Raw genomic sequence first — 18,964 nt, 5'->3', positions numbered from 1 at the left:
TGTGCTGCATTGACCCTCCCCGGCGGCTCCACTGCCAGCGCTGTACTGCCGCTGCCGCCGCCGTGGTCCACGGTGACAGCTCCCACAGCGCCGGCACTTCCGGGGTCCACAATAATCTTGATTTTAAAACTGAATACAAAGAACATGAGAAAGAAAAATTATAGCCATATTTATTTATAAACATAGATGCAAAAAAGCATAATTAAACACTTAGCAAACAAATATTCAAGCCAAGGAAGACTTAAAGAATACAGGACTTGTAATTTTTATTTCCCTGTCTTAGAAGAATTTTCTTGGGACTTCCCTGGTGGTCGAGTGATTAAGACTCCGCGCTTCTACTGCAGGGCGCGTGGGTTTGATCCCTGGTCAGAGAAATAAGGAGCCCACATGCCGCATGGCAGCAGCCAAAAGAAAAAAGAATTTTCTTTAAACTGGAAGGACACAGCATGCCCCTTATGACTGCGGCTGCTCAGTGCTCTACAGTGGTCCAAGCCAGTGTCCCAAGACCACAATTAGAAATAAGAGCTTCAGGGATTGGAAAAGAACAGAAACTACTAGAAATAGTAAGCAAGTTCTTAGCAAGGTTGGGTTAGATCCAAGTTCAATTTAGAAAAATTAATCGTGTTCCCAGATACTGGCAACAAACAAAAGTATAAAGGTAGATGAAGTCTACAATATCGCCAAAAAAGTTTACTAGAAATAAACCTGATAAAATGTGTAAGATCTTTATGAAAAAGTATAAGACTTATGGAAAACATCAAAGAAGACCTGTATAAATTGAGGTACATACCATGTTAATGGATGGAAAGATTCAATGCCACAAATATGTCTATCCTTCCCCATTGATACTGGGATTTTTCATGGAACATGAAAAGTTTTGTCCATAAATTCATATGGATCTATAAGGGGTCAATACAATTTCAAAGAGTAAGAAGGCAAGATGGATCTCCATATCAGATATTAAGAGTACTAGAAAGACATAAGGAGAACAATATGGTAGTCGCACAGGCTTAGACAATGGGGCAGATGAGAGAATTCAGAGACAGCCTATACACACACACACACATTAAATAAGTTTGCGTCATTACACATAGGACAGGAGGACATGGATAGATATTCATTAAATTGTTCTTATATTGGCTTTCCATATACAAAATTAAAAATTAATTATCTATGTTATATCAAACAAGTACATGGAAAAATGGTTACATTTGAAAACATTAAAAATTAAAACATCTACACATGGAAAGACTTCATAAACTAAGAGCCTTATCACAGATTGGAAGAGAGTATTTGTGATGTATATAACTGACAAAGGATTACTACGCAGAATATCAAAAAATTCTTATAAAGCAATAAGGAAAGAAAACTTCCTACTAGAAAAATATACAAAGGATGCAGCCAACAATTCTATAAAAGAAGAAAATGGAAGGGACAGAAAAATATGAAAAGACACTTGGGGGACTTCCCTGGTGGTCCAGTGGTTAAGACTCCGAGCTCCCAATGCAGGGGGCCCGGGTTTGATCCCTGGTCAGGGAACTAGATCCCACGTGCATGCCACAACTAAGAGCCCGCATGCTGCAACTAAAAGATCCCGCATGCCACAGCGAAGATCCTGCACGCGGCAGCGAAGATCCCATGTGCCGCAACTAAGACCCAGGGCAGCCAAATAAGTAAATAAATAAATATATTTTTAAAAAAAGAAAAGAAAAGAAAGAAAAGACACTTGGCCTCACTAGAAATCAGGAAAGTATAAAATAAAACCTCAATGAGATAGCTTTTCACATTCCAGAAGGTTGGGAAATGAGAGGTCTCATAATACCAGTATTGGTGAAGATATGGGAAATGGTAACACTTTTTATTTCTCCTGGAGGTGTCTGTTCGCACAAGAGCTTTAGAAAGCAATTTGGCAGTGAGTGCCAAGTACGTCATTTTATTTCCACCAGGAGATCTAGATCCTGCTAAGGGCAGCAACAGCCCAGCTAAAATTACCCACACTCCGGGCCTCCCGTGAGGTAGCAGTGAACATGACTTCTGGAAAGGCATATGCACCAGAGTTTCAGCTCTGGGTGTGAGGCAGCACCTACGCTGCTGAGAGCAGTGATAAATCATCACTGTCCAGGAGGCAGCCAAAGGAATCCTGTTGGGCACGGCCTGCTGTGGGCTAAAGCTCTGCGCCACTTGTGCACAATGAACATTTGTGTGCAAATTTGTATGTTGAAGCCCTGTTACTGAGTCCAAACTTGTACTGCTCGCCGCAGGACATGCCAATAAATTGAGAGATGAGGTGTTGGGGCAAAGAATAGTGACTTTATTTGGAAAGCCAGCAGACCGAGAAGATGGTGGACTAGTGTCCCAAAGAACCAGGCTTCTTTAATACTAAAAGGGGAGGGGGTGTTCTCGCTCTCAAACATTGCTTAGAAATGGCAGCTGTTGTTTCAGGTTCTAGACTTTAATTTATTATGTAAAACTCACCCAGATTATCTGCATCAAGTGATATGAATACAGGACTGGGTCTACGCAGTGAGGAAGAACTCAAACCCCATTTAGTATTTAGCTTTGAATTTACCTCAGAACCTGAAAATTAATTTCAAACAAGATAATGAAGCCATACCTTGAAGATCTTCCTCAAGAGTCTGGAAATCTATTTCTGTTTCTAATTTCTAAAAAATTATTTGTGATGATCCACTCAAACTGAGGCCAATTACTAGGATGTAAGCACCACACTGTACTCTATTTGTGCCCTCGATGTGTCGTGAATCAATGAATGAATAGTACCAAGTTTTTGTACAGCACAGATGGTGTTTGTGGCAGCCATGAGAACGTGCATCTCAGATCTCCAAGCATAATCCTGACAGCCTGGACTGCTGCGTTATGAATCCACATTTCCTCCAGGCTGCTCCCAGCCACTGACTGAGGAGATGGGGAGTATGGCAGGCCTGTTGCTGTGAGACACGAAACTCCTCTGACAGGTAACTTTGGCTTGAGGTTTCCCCATTGACCTAGAAAAAATGCTCTAAACTGCATTGCACTCCAAGATGCTTTCTATTGAAACTTCCTTGCTTCCCCACTCCTTTACCATCACCAGCTCTCCCCTTTGCTCTGGCTCCCTCCCCATCGTTCCCTTAGAGGTGTTTCCCTCCAAATTCTCTTACACATCTAATCCCTGCTTATTGGAGGATCTTAATACTGTGGTTAAGGGTATGGGTTTCAAAGGATTCCCTAGGGCTTCCCTGGTGGCGCAGTGGTTGAGAGTCCGCCTGCCAATGCAGGGGACACGGGTTCGTGCCCCGCTCCGGGAGGATCCCACATGCCGCGGAGCGGCTGCGCCCGTGAGCCATGGCCACTGAGCCTGCGCATCTGGAGCCTGTGCTCCGCAACGGGAGAGGCCACAACAGTGAGAGACCCGCTACTGCAAAAAAAAAAAAAAAAAAAAAGAGTATTCCCTAGACAGGACATTGAGAACAAAAGAGAAACAATGAAGTAGGTGCTCAAAGACTTAGGATGTGAGGATATAGGATTAGGATCTAGCTCAAGGATGTGAGTGATTACAACTTAAATCTGCTCCTGAAGTGATTGATAACATACATTATTATGTAAATATACGCAATGGAATTCTTCTTTTTTTCAGGTTTCACTTTTTATTGCACTTACATTTAAATTACCATTAAATACGAAGCATAAGTTAAATAAATAAATAAAAGGGGAGGGGGTGTGGCTGGTCGTTGCAGGAATCTTTTGTTCTTGCAGCTGTCCAGGTAGGTCTGGTCGCAATGTTCCCATAAACCTCCAACAAGATAATTGTTACTTTCTGTCTTGCAACTTTTTTTTTTTTTTTTTCCTCTCACTGTTGTGGCCTCTCCCGCTGCGGAGCACAGGCTCCAGACGTGCAGGCTCAGCGGCCATGGCTCACGGGCCCAGACACTCCGTGGCATGTGGGATCTTCCCGGACCGGGGCACGAACCCGTGTCCCCTACATCGGCAGGCGGACTCTCAACCATTGCTCCACCTGGGAAGTCCCTGTTCTGCAACTTTTTATCTCTATATGAATGGAAAAGTGTGTCTTTAAAGGTCAGAGGCTAGAGAATGGGCTATCAGCTATATTCCAGGCTCTAGGCAACATTCTTGTGTGTGTGTGTGTGTGTGTGTGTGTGTGTGCGTGTGCGCGCGTGTGTGTGTGTGTGTGTGTTTGAAGTAACATTTATTGATTGATTCCCCTTCCCTTTTTTTTTTTTTGGCCACACCACAAGGCTTGTGGGAATCTCAGTTCCCTGACCAGGTATTGAACCCGGGCCACAGCAATGAAAGTGCCGAACCCTAATCGTTAGATCACCAGGGAACTCCCTGACTTCCCCTTTCTTTTTTGAGTCCCAATAAAATTTTATTTACAAAAAAATCAGGTGGTTAGCCTGGGGCCATAATTTGCCACCCCTGCTCTAAAGAGTGGGACCCAGAGCCTGAATCCATGGGAGATCCTAGGCAACATTCTTCTATAAAGGTGCAGGGCCGGCATGACTAAGTACAGGCAACAGAGCACAAGGGTTAGAGGTAAAGGACTAGATTCAATGCGAAGTCAGGTTTGTTCTACTCTGTTACAGCCCTAACCCCCAGTGTGATGGAGATTGGAGGTGGGGTCTTTGGGTGATTGGGTTTAGATGAGGTCATGAGGATGGGACCCCCATGAGGGGATTAGTGTCCTTATAAAGAGAGCCTTCGTGCAAGCATGCCCTCTCTCTGCCCTGCGAAGGCTGAGGGGACTCTTGCCGAGGACCAAGCACAGAAGTAGGAATTCAAAGCACGTCTGTCCCCTCACCTCTGGCTGTGCCAGGAGAAAATAAGGAGTCCTGATCCAAGGTCCATACTTTCTCATTGTCTCTATTCATTCAACAGGTGAGTGTAGAGCCAGGTGCAGATTTGGGCCGGGTGCAGGGGTGGGGTGGAGAGGGCTCCAGCCTGCCCCTCCCCCAATGGGAGCAAGCCTTTGTCCTGCTCTCTTCCGCCAGGGTCTGTCCCATCCCCCTCTCTCTGGCATCTTTACTTTCTCTTTCCCTTTGCAATAACCTCGGGTCCTGCTGCACAGAGGGGTCCAGCTCCATCAGAGACTGACCTCTGCCAAGAGGGAGGGCCCAGGAGAAGGTGGGTCGGAGCCTAAGGAAGCAAACCACCCCAGGGCCCTCCCACCCCTGGTGCCAAAGCAGGAAGGAGGTGGAGCCTCGGCTGAGACGGCCTGGGAGGTCGCTCACAGATAAGGGGGTTTTCTACACAAGAGCCCTGGGAGAGGAAATGGAGCCCCAGCACCCGAGACAAAGGGCAGGGATGGGACTAGCCAGCAAAGGAGGCTGCAGCCAGAGGCCCCGGATCAGGTACCGCCGCTGCCTGCTCTGTCCCACTGGACCCCGTCTCCAGCCCTCTCTAGGGCTGCGCCTCTGTCCTTGGCCTGCTTTTCCCCCCCCGCGCAGTCCCTGCAGTCCCAGCCTTGTTACTTTCCCTCTCTGGGCTCCTTCTCTGCAGGGCCCACTCCCATCTGGGGTCTTTGCCCTGTTCTGGGGGTGCCCCCACTATTGTTTCTGAACTGGCCCCTCCCAAACCTCCACCCAGCTCTGAGGGTCCTCGTGGCCCAGCTCTCAGTCTGAAAGTCTATCGGGCTAGGCCGTCCCCTCCCTGCCTGTGCGGGGCTGCACCCTCTATTGGTCGGAAGTATCTGTGCTCTGTTAACGCTTAGAATTTGGCGAAAGGATGACTGACGCAGCTGGTGACATTTTTTAACGCGCTCTGATCAGTTTTCTGTAGTATTTACACCATCGTAAACACGGTGTGAGAATAGTTCTCCGAGGCAAGAAGATAAATCATCTCTTCCAAGGATATCTCAACTCTGAGCAGGAAAATAAATGCACACTGTTCACACACCTGGCCACACCCTAGGTGGTGACCGCGCTTCACGTTTATAACTGTACCACTAACAGCTCTAATGGAACTGGAGGAAAGATCAGGAGAAACGCTCCTATTTTAAAATTAAGTAGAAAAGAAAGCCACACCCAAGACTTCACACAGCTGCAAGGTCACATAATGGAAGAGCTGGAAATGGCCTGGCCTGGTCAAGGGACCCAGCTCTATCACTTACAGCTCTGTGACTTAGGCAGGCTACTTGTCCCCCTCTGCATCCCCGCTTCCTCCTCTATAAAATGGGCATGGCTGCCGCAGCATTTGAGTTCAGATACAGAAAGCACTTGTAACCATAGCCCAAGCCTGTGAATTTAGGTGTTCATCCGACATTGAAACACAAAACAAACACGCGCAAGTGAAAAGTCAGGAAGGAACTGAACTGAAATGTTAAAGGCTCTGATTTTGGAGTGGAGAGGTTTTCGTTACTCTTTTTTATTTTTCTAATGATTTGGGGGATGGGTGGGCAGGAAAACCGGAGTGGAGGTGGCGGGATGTGCTATTGGAAGTAGCAGAGCCGGGGTCCCTGTGGGAGAACATCACCCGTCCCTGCTGTCCCAGCACCCTCTCCTCTCCCTCTCCCCCAGCCTTCCTGCCTGGAAAGGCGCAGGAAATTCTCAAGGCCCTGGCGGGTTGCTGGGAGGCCCAGCGCCTAGGGCGTCCAGGGGGCTACGCTCTGGAGAGACCAGCCGGGAGTAACTCCAGGGGGCGCTCTCTGCATTTTCCCTTTTCTCTCTTTTGCCGCAGGCACCCAGTGGAGTGGTTAGATCGCCAAACCTTCTCCTTCCACTTTCGCAACCTGAGATTTGCCAATGGGCGGAACTACACCTACCTCTGCTACCAGGTGGAAAGACTGAAGCACTGCTCTCCTGACTCCTCCGACTGGGGGGTCTTTCAAAACTGGGTATGGGCCCCAGGACACTCTCATCGCAGGCGGGAGCTAAGTGTTGACCCAGAAAAGAGGCGCAGCCGAGAGACACAAAAGCATTTATCTGGTGCCTTAGAATTGCAATGCGGGGAGCACAGATTCAGGAGCAGCCTGCGCTGTGTCCCGCCACAGGGAAAAAAGCCGGGACGGGGGCGGGGGCGGGTATCGGCAAATTGCGGAAGGTTTAGGATGCCTTGCACAAGTTGTTTTCCCAATATTATGATTGGGAGATATAATTACAATTGCAATTCATTGGTTTTCAGAGTATATTATGTCAGATACTAGGAAAATCCCTTTTGCAGTGTGTCCAGTTTTTAATCAAGAATGCGGATATGGGGACTTCCTTGGCGGTCTAGTGGTTAAGACTGGGTGCTCCCAAAGCAGGGGGCGCTGGGAACTAAGATCCCGCATTTCGCCCGCACCCAGCCCCCCCCCAATAAAAAAGAATGCGGATATAGCAGTGACAGGCTCTGTCCTATGCCCTTGCCCAGTGTAATAGTTCGAATCTGGTGCCTGTTTCAAAAATGGGATGAAATTTTAGCCCCCAAATGGTGTCCCTCATGTCAGAGGTGTTACACAGGTTCACATAAGCCAGTAGAGGATGTGGAAAAAATGGTAATAAGTCCAACGCCTTTTGGGGATTCTCAGTGGCGGATGTATCTTCCCACACATTTTCTTAAGTCCGGGAACCGGCTACGCGATAGCGGTTGACTTAATCCCACAAAGCCTTGTTTAGCGAGTCTGCTGGTGGGGGGTCTCTGAGTTTGTCATCGGGCTTGGCGAAATGTCCCCCCACCCGCCTGCCCTCCTCCACCCAGAGGGCAGCCTTTTCAGAACCTGTGTGCGGAAGGGGCGGGGAGGGGGTGTGCACTGTAGCGGTATTATCCCATCAAAACCTAATCTGAGTCACAGGTGTCATCTCACTCTTTCTACTACCCAGTGTTCAAAAGGTTAAGAGAAATTGATGAAATTAATATTGACGCTGTGTTAGACAACACAGTCATCCCTAGATATGGGGGTGGGGAGGTTGGTTCCAGGACCCCCACGAACACCAAAATCTGAAGATGCTAAATCCCTCAGGTAAGATGGCATAGCATTTGTATATAACCTACCCACATCCTCCCATAGACCTTAGATCATCTCTAGTTTACTTATAATACCTGATACAATGTAAATGCTATGTAAATAGTTGTAAATACAATGTGGATGTTATGTAAGTAGTTGCCAGCCTGGCAAATTCAAGTTTTGGAACTTTCTGGAATTTTTTTTTTCCTGAATAATTTCAATAGGTTGAATCTGCAGATGAGTAGCTCTCATATACAGAGGACTGACTGTATATCTAATCTATTATCTCAATTAGATGTATTTATAACTAATATAAAACTTCCTCATGAGATAGTTTACATTCTTATTTCTTCATACGAAGTCACTGAAATGAACTGTGTATTTTTACACTTGCCACACACCTCCCTTCAGACGAGCCGCACCTCAAGTGCTCTGTAGACACGTGTGGCTGGCGTTTCTGCCGACGGACAGGGCAGCTCTGTGGGCCTCCCAGCAGACAGCACCTAGGGACCGAGCCTGGACCCCACAGGGCCTGGACCAAAGCAGGCACTCAGGTTACTTGTAGAATGAATGAATGGGAGGATGGATGTTAGAATGAATGGGTGAGTCGATGAATGAGGGAAGTCGATGACTAAAGAAGAAAAGAAGGGAGGGGAGAGATGGAAAGAAGGGATAACTCCTGAACAACCTGCCTCTGGGATGCCCACGCCCCTTACCCCTCCTCCCCAACTCCCTAGCCCAGCCTCACTGCCTGCTCTGGCGGCCAAAAACGCCCCCTTTCCGCCTCCATCTCTCCCAGGTCTATCCCTGCCATGCGGAACTCTGCTTCCTCTCTTGGTTTCGCGCTAAGAAGCTGTCCTCTTACGAGCAGTACCACATCACCTGGTTCTTATCCTGGAGCCCCTGCTTGTCATGTGCAGAGCAGGTGGCTGCGTTCCTGAAGGAGAACAGGAACGTGAGGCTGAGCATCTTCGCCGCCCGCCTCTACTACTTCTGGAAACCAGATTACCAGCACGGGCTGCGCCTGCTGCGCCACCAGAGGGCCTGGGTGCGCATCATGTCCTTCCGAGGTGAGAGCAGAGGGGGCCGGGGGCTGGAGGGCGGGGCGGTGGGAGGGATGGGGGCGGACCTAGAATACCCGCCAGGGAGGGTGAGCGGGCGGAGAACCTGGGAAACGAGGCAGGACTGAGGGCGCACGGCAGGGAGTGGGCAGGAGGGGGCAGGGCACAGGACGGTCAGCAGAGAAAGGCCTCCCAGGGCCCGGACCTGATGGCTTTCTCTCCTCTTTATTTCAGACTTTAAATACTGTTGGGAAAACTTTGTGTACAATCAGGGAATGCCCTTCGAGCCTTGGAAGAAACTGCGTAAAAATTATCAGTTCCTGGTGGCAAAGCTTCATGAAATTCTCGGGTGAGGGCTTCCTTAGCCTTCCTCCCCCCACCTCCTCCTTATCTCCGAGTACCTTCCACCTCCCTCCTCAGCCTCCTCTCCTCCCTGGCCCCAGAGGGCCACTGCCCTTGGGCTGCCCCTGCCCTCCCTCAACTCCTCTCTCCTTTCTTCCCTCAGCGTCTTCCCCTACCCTCCCCCCCGTGAGATCTCCCTCTCCTCCAGCGAGGGAGCCCCACCTCCTCCCATCTCACACATTGACCAAACCTTGTTATTGAACTGAACATAAATGGGCATGAATATGTATAAGTGTGAAAATGAGATTTGAAAAACATCCTTGAAGACAGACTTGACTTATCAGAGAATGAGGCTCTTTGATGAGAATGATGGTACTCGTTTGCTAGGATATCCGCAACAGAACGCCACAGACTGGGTGACTTAACAACAGGTATTTACTTTCTCACCGATATGGAGGCTAGAAGTCCAAGATCAAGGAGTCGGTAGGTTGGGCTTCTCCTGCACCCTTCCTCCTTGGCTGCAGACAGCTGCCTTCTCGCTCTATCCTCAGATGGTCTTTCTTCTGTGCATGACCCCTGAGGAGCCCCAGGTGTCCCTCTGTGTGTCCCAATTTCCTCTTCTCATAAGGACATCAGGCAGATTGGACTAAGGATCACCCTAAGAGCTTCCTCTTAACACAATCACCTCTTTAAAGGCCCTATCTCAAGTATGGTCACGTTCTGAGAAACTGGAGGTTGGGATTTCAGCATACGGATTTGCAGGGACGCGGTTCAGCCCATACGATGACCAAAGGCTTTCTTGAGCTGAGCAGGTGCAGTGAGAGCAGGATCCTTGTCCTGTGTGTCTCTCTCCGGATTATGCCTCCTTGACCCTGACTCCTCTGCTTGCATTCCAGACCTTGGTGTCCCTAGAACCCCACCGCCACCCCACCTTCACTTTGTCATCGTCACACCCTGTCCTCACTCTGTTCATCCCTCATCCCATTCCCAGATTGCTGCCAGAGACGAAGCTCTGGGGATGGTGACGGAGAATGAGCAAAAGGAAAAAAAAGAATGCTTACGTTTACATTTAAATACGTTTTTAGAAGAAAAAAGTAGGATTGGGGATGTGAGGATTGAGATTATTGGAGCTTTTTCAAAAAGCAGAATAGAAAGCGGAAGGGCTGCTAAGAGTCAGGTCAGAGGCCACAGTTCAGTTGCTCAAGGTAGATCAGGAAGCGAGCGTCTGGCCCTTTGTCCACAGAGCCAGGTGCCGCGTGAACGCACCGGGGAGGAACTCAGTGGAGGTTCCAGAAGGGGTGGCCGGGATTGTGGCAGGGCCAAAAGCGAGTAAGAGCCTGGTGAGGTGGGATTCTGGGCAGGCAGATGCAGAGGAAGGAACAGCAAGTGGGAAGCTGTTGGTTTGGAATCTGTCCTTAAAGTCCTTGTGGAGAAGGTCTGGGGTCCCACTGATCTTGGCCGTCTGGGTGGGAATTGTCAGTAGCAGCAGACACCTGTCCCTTTACTCTCCCTTCCTGTTTGCACTGCTGCCTGGGGGTCTTGGGCAGAATCCAGGCTGTCTCTGGTTGCTTCGGCTCTTCTGCCTTGATGCTCTCCCTGTCGGTGTTTCCTTCAAGGAGGGATGCACAGAGGGACATGGTTGGGGATGGCGTACCTCCTGCTTGTCTCGGGCATTAAAACGGGCCACAGTGGCCAGCTTAAAATGTCCCTCTCCTGGCACACCTGCATTTTGGCCCATCTCAGGTGGCTCACAGGAATCTCCAAGCCGGGGCTGTAGGATTGCTGTCACTAGGGAAAGGCCAGCAAATGGTTTCAGCCTTCTTGTCCATCTTTCCTGCCTCTCAGGCCAGGGGTGACTTAGCTCTCTGAGTTTGACCAACACTTCAGTGTACAAATCTGATCACTCTTTGGATTTCCCTGGTGGTCCAGTGGTTAAGACTCCATGCTTCCAGTGCAGGGGGCACAGGTTCAATCCCCGGTTGGGCAAGCTCTGCGTGCCACGTGCTGTGGCAAAAAAAAAAAAAAAATCTGGTCACTCTTCCCAGAAGGATCCAGCTCATTCTAGAATCTTTTGTTGGCTGTGGCCCTGGGCATTAGGACAGATGGGGGTGAAGGGGACACCATTCCTGTGGATCCTCTAACCTCCTGCCCAAGCTCTTGTTACCCCCGAGGCCGTACCAGGGCCTGTGGGGCAGAAGGTGGTGTGTGCAGGGCGGGCAGCGGGGAGCAGTGGGATGACAAGCTGGGAAAAGTTAATTTGGGAATCACGTTTGTGTGCTGTTTGGACTGGAGGTGGCCATGACTGCTCTAAGACCTCCTCGCTAGGTTTCAACTTTCCCCAGAGCTGTTTTCTCATCTGGAGGTCTTGGTGGCCACGTGACAAAGTAAGCAGATAACTTACCCCTTCTCTTGTGCTCCCTCCCCCACTCCTTTTCATGGAACAATGAGGAAGCAAGGGGAGGGAACCAGGCTAGGCTTCCTGGACAGCTTTCCAGTTCTGCCATTTATCTGCTGTGTGACCTCAAGAGAGTGTCTTAACCTCTCTGTGCTGGGACCACATCTAAAATGTCAGGATAATGCTCCTCCCCGCTTGATGCTACTGGGAAGCTGGGGGTAGCAGATGGTGCACAGGATCTGCTCAACACAGGGCTGGAGATGAAGATCTGGAGTACTGACCCCCAGCCCTCATTTTCCGTCCTACCCAGAGTCTTGTCAGGGTACTGAATAAAAGCTAAGTGTCAAGTAGGAGTAGGATGGAGAGGGCTCCAGCCTACCCCTCCCCCAGTGGGGGCAGGCCTTTGTCCTGCTCTCTTCTGCCAGGGTCTGTCCCATCCCCGTCTCTCTGGCATCTTTACTTTCTCTTTCCCTTTGCAATAACCTCCGGTCCTGCTGCACAGAGGGGTCCGGCTGCATCGGAGACCGACCTTTGCCAAGAGGGAGGGCCCAAGAGAAGGTGGGTGGGAGCCTAAGGAAGCAAACCACCCCAGGGCCCTCCCACCCCTGGTGCCAAAGCAGGAAGGAGGTGGAGCCTCGGCTGAGACGGCCTGGGAGGTCGCTCACAGATAGGGGGCTGTCCTAAAAAAACGGTCCTGTCCTAAAAAAAGGGTCCTGGGAGAGGAAATCGAGGCAGAGTGCCTATGACAAAGGGCTGGGCTTGGACAAGCCTTCCTAGGCCAGGAGACTGCATCTGGACTCCTGGGATCAGGTAAGTCCAGAGCCCAGGAGGAGGAAAGAGGATGGGTCTGAGAGACAAAAACCACCCTGGGCCTCCCACCTCGGCTTACCCAGACAGGAAGGGCATCTACCGCTCCGAGAGCTGTAGGGGAACGCTCTCAGATAAGGGACTTTCCCAAGGCCAAGCGCAGCCTTGTGAGAGGCAGGTGGAACCAGAGATCCCAGTGCCCAGGGCAAGCTGGGACATGTCTGCCAAGGAGGCTGGAGCCCGGCTGCAGGGGCCAGGTGGGGCTGCTGGTCCTCCTCGCTGCCTCGGGCTCCGTGCCTAGCCCTGGGTTCTCTCCCTCTCTGGCTCCTTCTCTTGCCTCAGGCCTCCCAGCCCTACCTCTGCCACAGCCTGTCTCTCTGTGTCCCTGGCCATATCCCATAGGCATGGCCACTGGGTCTTCCTAAAGCTCTCTGTGCACCCTCAGTCCTAGACTTTAGGTTCAAGGATGAGTGAAACAATGTTTGGAGTCAGCTATAAAAGCGTTTTTGTAAATTTTATGTTAAAGGCACAATTTTGCAGAGAATATTCTCGTTTCTCCTCTGTGGAGGGAAAACTCTCCAAGACAAGAAGATAACTCGTTTCCCATGAAGACACTACCAAGTATAAAAAATTCAATTGGTCTTTAAGTACTTCTTACAAGTTGTTTCTATCGTACCTACAGTTTTAGCTATTCAAGGGCAAGGTGCAACATTTGTGCTATGAAGATAAGTCCTCTTGTCTCAAATGTGAAATATCTCAGCCTTGAGTGTCTGGCTTTCCCCAGGACTGGGGAGTTTCTCAGAACATGGGAACTTCAGGGCTAAAATCAGGAAGACTCCGGGCAAACGGGGCAGTGGTTGTCTCAGGTGTGCTATGAATGGGGTTTCCCTTCTAATCCTTACCCTGAGGGTGGCCAGTTGCCCTCATGGGGAGTATGAACTTCAGGCGAGGTCATTGGCCAGTAATCGAAGGCCACAGTCCAGAGATGGTCTCTTCAGCAATCGTTACCCAAATCCATCTAAAGTTTTACTAATTAACACAAGGGACGTCAGAGATAGGTTTCCACTGATGAAGTTTGTGGCTTTGTTAATTAGCATAACATATCAGAAATGGTTTTTCATTGGTGAAACTGGTGGTGTTTCAATGAGTTGGCTGGAAATATGGCGAGACTCCTCTGGCCTTGCAGGAACAAAGTATTGTGTCCCGTGGTCTGGGCCGTGAGGGCACCCTTGGCTTGATTCCTGTGTCCAGATGCCAATTCTGAGGCTCTGAGGTCATCTGAGTCTGACTCGGCGGTCAACCAAGTGACATTACCTTGGGTGGAGTGTCCAGGAGGGCAATGGGCTGGGGCCATCAAGCCTCCCAAGCTCGTTCAGACTGGCATCTGCTTGGTCATGGGTGTCCACGTGCAGTGCCGCTCTGGCCAGAGGGTGCCTTCATGCGCCTCTCTGGGGCCCGGCAGGAAGGCTTCTGGTTACATCCATCTACTGCTGTCCGTGCAGAGCCAACAGCACTTATTGAAAAGAACCTGGTGGGCTTCCCTAGTGGCGCAGTGGTTGAGAGTCCGCCTGCCGATGCAGGGGACACGGGTTCGTGTCCCAGTCCGGGAAGATCCCACATGCCGTGGAATGGCTGGGCCCGTGAGCCATGGCCACTGAGCCTGCGTGTCCGGAGCCTGTGCTCCGCAACGGGAGAGGCCACAACAGTGAGAGGCCCGCATACTGGAAAAAAAAAAAAAAAAAAAAAAAGAACCTGGTGGTTCTGCATCCCCACATGGGCTGGGCCACTTTGCAGTATAACATTAAATGAAAAAAAAGCAAGATACAAAATGGAATACTCTATAGAGTACAGTCATAATTAGGGGGAGAAAAAGCTATGTGAGCCCTTCAGCCAAAGGGTCTGTCACAACACTACCTTGGTGACGACAGTTTTTCCTGTTCACATGCCTCTGTGCTCTTTGTACAGACAAAATTATGATACACACATCTCGGCCAAGAGCACAGTGTTAAAGGAAGCTCTTTAACTTCCATCCCCCTCCCCACTCCCCAAAGAGAAGGGTCCTGACATTAGGTACAGGGTTGAGGTGCTTGTGGGACCTTAACAGAGGGGTCTGGGGTGCAAGACAAAGATGTGAGAGACGAGGAAGGACATGCCGTGTCCAATTCTCGGGGTGGGGGCACCCGCACTCAGCCCAGGAGTCCTGCCCGCAATGGCCTCTAGCATGGGCTGGAGGGGTGGTGATGTGTGAGGGGGGAGAGCTCGCCCTCTTCCCTCTGCCTCCCAGTACTCCTGGCCAACAAAGAAGGAAGAGACCCTCCCTTACCTCCCCTTAGGGGCCTAGGTGAACCCAAGGAACTGGGTTCAGAATGTGACAGAGCCTTGGGTGACACCAGAAAACACTCTGCATCTTTGGTTTTCTCCTTCCTGTTGCACAGAAACACAATGAATCTGCTAAAAACAAATATATTCAGACAACAGTTTGGCAACCAGCTCCGGGTCCCACAGCCCTGCTACCGGAGGAAGACCTATTTGTGCTACCAGCTGAAGCAGCTCGATGGCTTCACGCTTGACAAAGGCTGCTTCCAAAACAAGGTGCCAAGTGGGTTCCCTGGGCACAGGGCAAGCAGGGGCAACCGCACCAGGCAGGGAAAGTCCCGAGGCTTAGCAGAATCTGAGTGACCCCGCTTCCCTGGAGCTCTCCACATTCTTTCCCATCCGCGGGCCACCGCACAAGCCCTTCCCACCCGCAGAATGTACCTCCTAACCCCTCTTTGAGAAGTTGATGTTTCCTCATCCTCCAGATCTCAGCTCGGTCACCACTTCGGGGAAGCCAAGCGCTCTTCCAAGGACTGAGCACCTAACCTCACCTACAAGATCTCCATCACACTTCTGCCTTTCTGCCATCTTCCTACCTGTCCCGTCCCCTCTCCCTCCGTCCCTGACCTCCCTGGTACCCTCAGGTTCAAACATCTCCAGACAACCTCCCGGACATGTCCAAAAGCCAGGTCACAGAGTATTCAGGACTGTGCCCTGGGGGTGTCTGTTCTACAACCCGTCTCCTCTGGGCACTGGGACCCTGATCTGATTCCAACGAAGTTACAGGTGCTTGGGGAGTGTGGAATTAATGGATGAGTGAGTGAGTGAAGGAATGAATAATTGAAGGAAAGAAGGAGGTTCTTTCCTTGTGCTATAGGCAGTTCACATACTGGAAAGTTCACAGGACAGAGGCCCTCGTCCCGAGCTTCACCCTCGGTGTGTGACCTCTGGCCTCTGCCTTCTAACCAACCCGTCCGTCTCTCTGAGAACCTCTCCAGAAACAGCGACATGCAGAAATTCGCTTTATTGACAAGATCACCTCGCTGAATCTCGACCCAAACCAGCGCTACAAAATCATCTGCTATGTCACGTGGAGCCCCTGCCCTGCCTGTGCCGGGGAACTCGTTGATTTCATCAATGGTCGGGACAACCTGAGCCTGCAGATCTTTGCCTCCCGCCTGTACTTCCACTGGGTCAAGGTGTTTCAGAGGGGGCTGCAGCAGCTACAAGCAGCCCAGGTCTCAGTGGCTGTCATGACTCGCTCAGGTAGGAAGAGAGACAGAGCTGTCGGTGGACGGGAGGATCTGCAGTTCCAAGAGCGAAAGCCACTGAGTGGGAGTGGGGGAGAGGGGAGGCTGGACAGGAAGGACGGCGGCCCAGCTGAGACCCAAGATGTGATACCACCTGAAGGGGAAATTCCAGGGACAGACTAATTCCAGGGAGAGGAAGAGAAGGAAGGGGAAAGGAAGGAGGGACGGTGGCCCTGCTGGTGCAAGCTTGCTGCTCCCCTGCCCTTGGGGCCTGACTCAGTTTCCCTCTCTCATCTCAGAGTTTGAAGACTGCTGGGAAGAATTTGTGGATAACCAGGGGATGCCCTTCGAGTCCTGGGATAAGCTGGAGCAATACAGTGAAAGCATAAGCCGTCGGCTCCAGAGGATCCTGTCGGTGAGAAGCTCTCCCCGCTGCAGGCCCCTGGCCTCTCCACACCCCGCCGACCCCCTTCCCAGCTTCAGCCCCACTTCTGTCTGTCAATCCTCTCCTTGCTCTCTCCCCACTGGCCCCCACTGCTTTCTCTTTTCTCATGACACCCCCTTTAGGTCCCCTCTTCCAGGGGCTCCCAGTTCCTTCATTCTCTCTCTCTTCATAGACTTTTTTTAAAATACATTTTATTTTACTCATTTATTTTTGGCTGCGTTGGGTCTTTGTTGCTGCGCGTGGGCTTTCTCTAGTTGTGGCAAGCAGGGGCTACTCTTTGTTGCGGTGCGCGGGCTTCTCTTGTTGCGGAGCATGGGCTCTCGGCACGCGGGCTCAGTAGTTGTGGCTCACAGGCTCTAGAGCGCAGGCTCAGTAGTTGTGGCGCACGGGCTTAGTTGCTCCATGGCCTGTGGGATCGTCCCGGACCAGGGCTCACACCCGTGTCCCCTGCATTGGCAGGAGGATTCTCAACCTCTGCACCATCAGGGAAGCCCCTCTTCATAGACTCTTCTTAGCTTTCTGTTTCTCTTAAGGCATCCCTGGCCTGCCTTGATCCAGTTCTTTTCTTGTCCCGGCATTTTCAGCCTCGCCTCTGTTCCCCTTCCTCCCTCAGTTTCCTGCCAACCGAAGCTTTCTCATTTCTCTCTCAATAGCCCTCGAATTGGAATAATTTAGAGGATTCCTTCAGAGACTTGAGACTTGGATCCCCATCCCCTTCATCGTTAAGAAGTGACGCAAGATGACAGGCCCTGGAGGCATCTCACTGCTTCATAAACTGCTGGCTCTTAGGAGCAAGTAGCTCCACGGTCACCCCTGACCCTCGCCCAAGTCCACAGACCTTTCTTTCCTCTTTCATTCTTCTTTTTTCCTTTCTTTTCTAAGTGGGTAAATATTTTTATAATTGAAAAAATAAAGATAATTTGTAAGTCTGTAAAACTTGGGTTACTTTCTGAAAGGAGAATCAGGTTTTTCCTTCATAAAAAGATGAGTATAAAGAACTTTCATACTACAGCACTAAGGAAAAATTTACTTAAGAATTCCTAGTATAGGGACATCCCTGGTGGCGCAGTGGTTAAAAATCCACCTGCCAATGCTGGGGACACGGGTTCAAGCCCTGGTCCGGGAAGGTCCCACATGCCGTGGAGCAGCTAAGCCCATGCACCACAACTACTGAGCCTGTGCTCTAGAACCCGTGAGCCACAACTACTGAGCCTGCGTGCCATAACTAATGAAGCCTGCACACCTTGAGTCTGTGCTCTGCAATAAGAGAAGCCACTGCAGTGAGAAGCCCGCACACCACAACGAAGAGTAGCCCCCGCTCGCCACAACCAGAGAAAGCCCGCATGCAGCGACTACAAAAGCCCACGTGCCTAGAGCCCGTGCTCTGCAGCAAGAGAAGCCACCCAAATGAGAAGCCCGCGCGCCGCAACAAACAGCATCCCCTGCTGGCGGCAACTAGAGAAAGCCTGCGCAGCAACAAAGACCCAACACAACCAGAAATACATTAAAAAATTTTATAAAAAAAAAAATAAAATAAAAATGGGCAAAAAAACTGAATAGACATTTTTCCGAAGAGGAAATGCAGATGGCCAACAGGCACATGAAAAGATGCTCAACATCGCTAATCATCAGGGAAATGAAAATCAAAACCACAATGAGATACCACCTCACACCTATCAGAATGGCTAGTATCAAAAAACGCAAATAGCAAACGTTAGCGAGGGTGTGGAGAAAAGGGAACCCTTCTACCCCGTTGGTGGGAATTGGTGCAGCCACTGTGGAAAAGAGCACGGAAGTTTCCCAAAAAACTAAAAATAGAACTATCATATGACCCAGCAATACCACTCCTGGGTATATATCTGGAAAAAAACAAGAACACTAGTTTGAAAAGATACACGCATTCCAATGTTCATAGCAGCGTTATTTACAATTGCCAAGATATGGAAGCAACCTAAGTGTCCATCAACAGATGAATGGATAAAGAAGATGTGGCATATATATACAAAGGAATATTACTCAGCCCTAAAAAGGAACAAAATTTTGTCTTTTGCAGCAACATGGATGGACTTGAGGACATTATGCTAAATGAAATAAGTGAGGCAAAACAAATACTGTATGATATCACTTATATGCGGAATGTAAAAAATACAACAAACCAGTGAATAAAACAAAAAAGAGGGCTTCCCTGGTGGCGCAGTAGTTGAAAGTCCGCCTGCCGATGCAGGGGACACGGGTTCGTGTCCCGGTCCGGGAAGATCCCACATGCCGCGGAGCGGCTGGGCCCGTGAGCCATGGCCGCTGAGCCTGCGCGTCCGGAGCCCGTGCTCCGCAACGGGAGAGACCACAGCAGTGAGAGGCCCGCGTACCGCAAAAAAAAAAAAAAGCAGACTCACAGTTATAGAAACAAACTAGTGG

At 50.2% G+C, this 18,964-nt stretch overlaps 1 protein-coding gene across 1 annotated transcript; it reads left to right on the top strand.

Moving 5' to 3' along the window:
* The first annotated feature begins 5,283 nt into the window (after positions 1-5,283).
* Positions 5,284-17,292, top strand: LOC136131084 (DNA dC->dU-editing enzyme APOBEC-3B-like). The gene is made up of 8 exons (XM_065887802.1): positions 5,284-5,363; positions 6,688-6,844; positions 8,733-9,003; positions 9,229-9,343; positions 14,974-15,130; positions 15,853-16,120; positions 16,404-16,519; positions 17,203-17,292. Exons 1-8 carry the CDS (start codon positions 5,284-5,286, stop codon positions 17,290-17,292), a joined length of 1,254 nt encoding a protein of 417 aa, XP_065743874.1.
* Positions 17,293-18,964: the final 1,672 nt, after the last annotated feature.

The sequence above is a fragment of the Phocoena phocoena genome, chromosome 11, assembly GCF_963924675.1.
Source record: "Phocoena phocoena chromosome 11, mPhoPho1.1, whole genome shotgun sequence".
NCBI lineage: Eukaryota > Metazoa > Chordata > Mammalia > Artiodactyla > Phocoenidae > Phocoena > Phocoena phocoena.
The sequence above is the reverse complement of the archived record's forward strand: the minus strand, read 5'-3'. Positions and strand labels throughout refer to the sequence as shown.

Excerpts from the sequence above, each read along its gene's own strand:
- LOC136131084 (XM_065887802.1), top strand. The coding sequence starts at position 5,284 with ATGGAGCCCCAGCACCCGAGACAAAGGGCAGGGATGGGACTAGCCAGC. Across the intron at positions 16,121-16,403 it reads GGCTGTCATGACTCGCTCAG|AGTTTGAAGACTGCTGGGAA; the intron begins GTAGGAAGAGAG and ends CTCTCATCTCAG. Across the intron at positions 16,520-17,202 it reads GGCTCCAGAGGATCCTGTCG|CCCTCGAATTGGAATAATTT; the intron begins GTGAGAAGCTCT and ends CTCTCTCAATAG.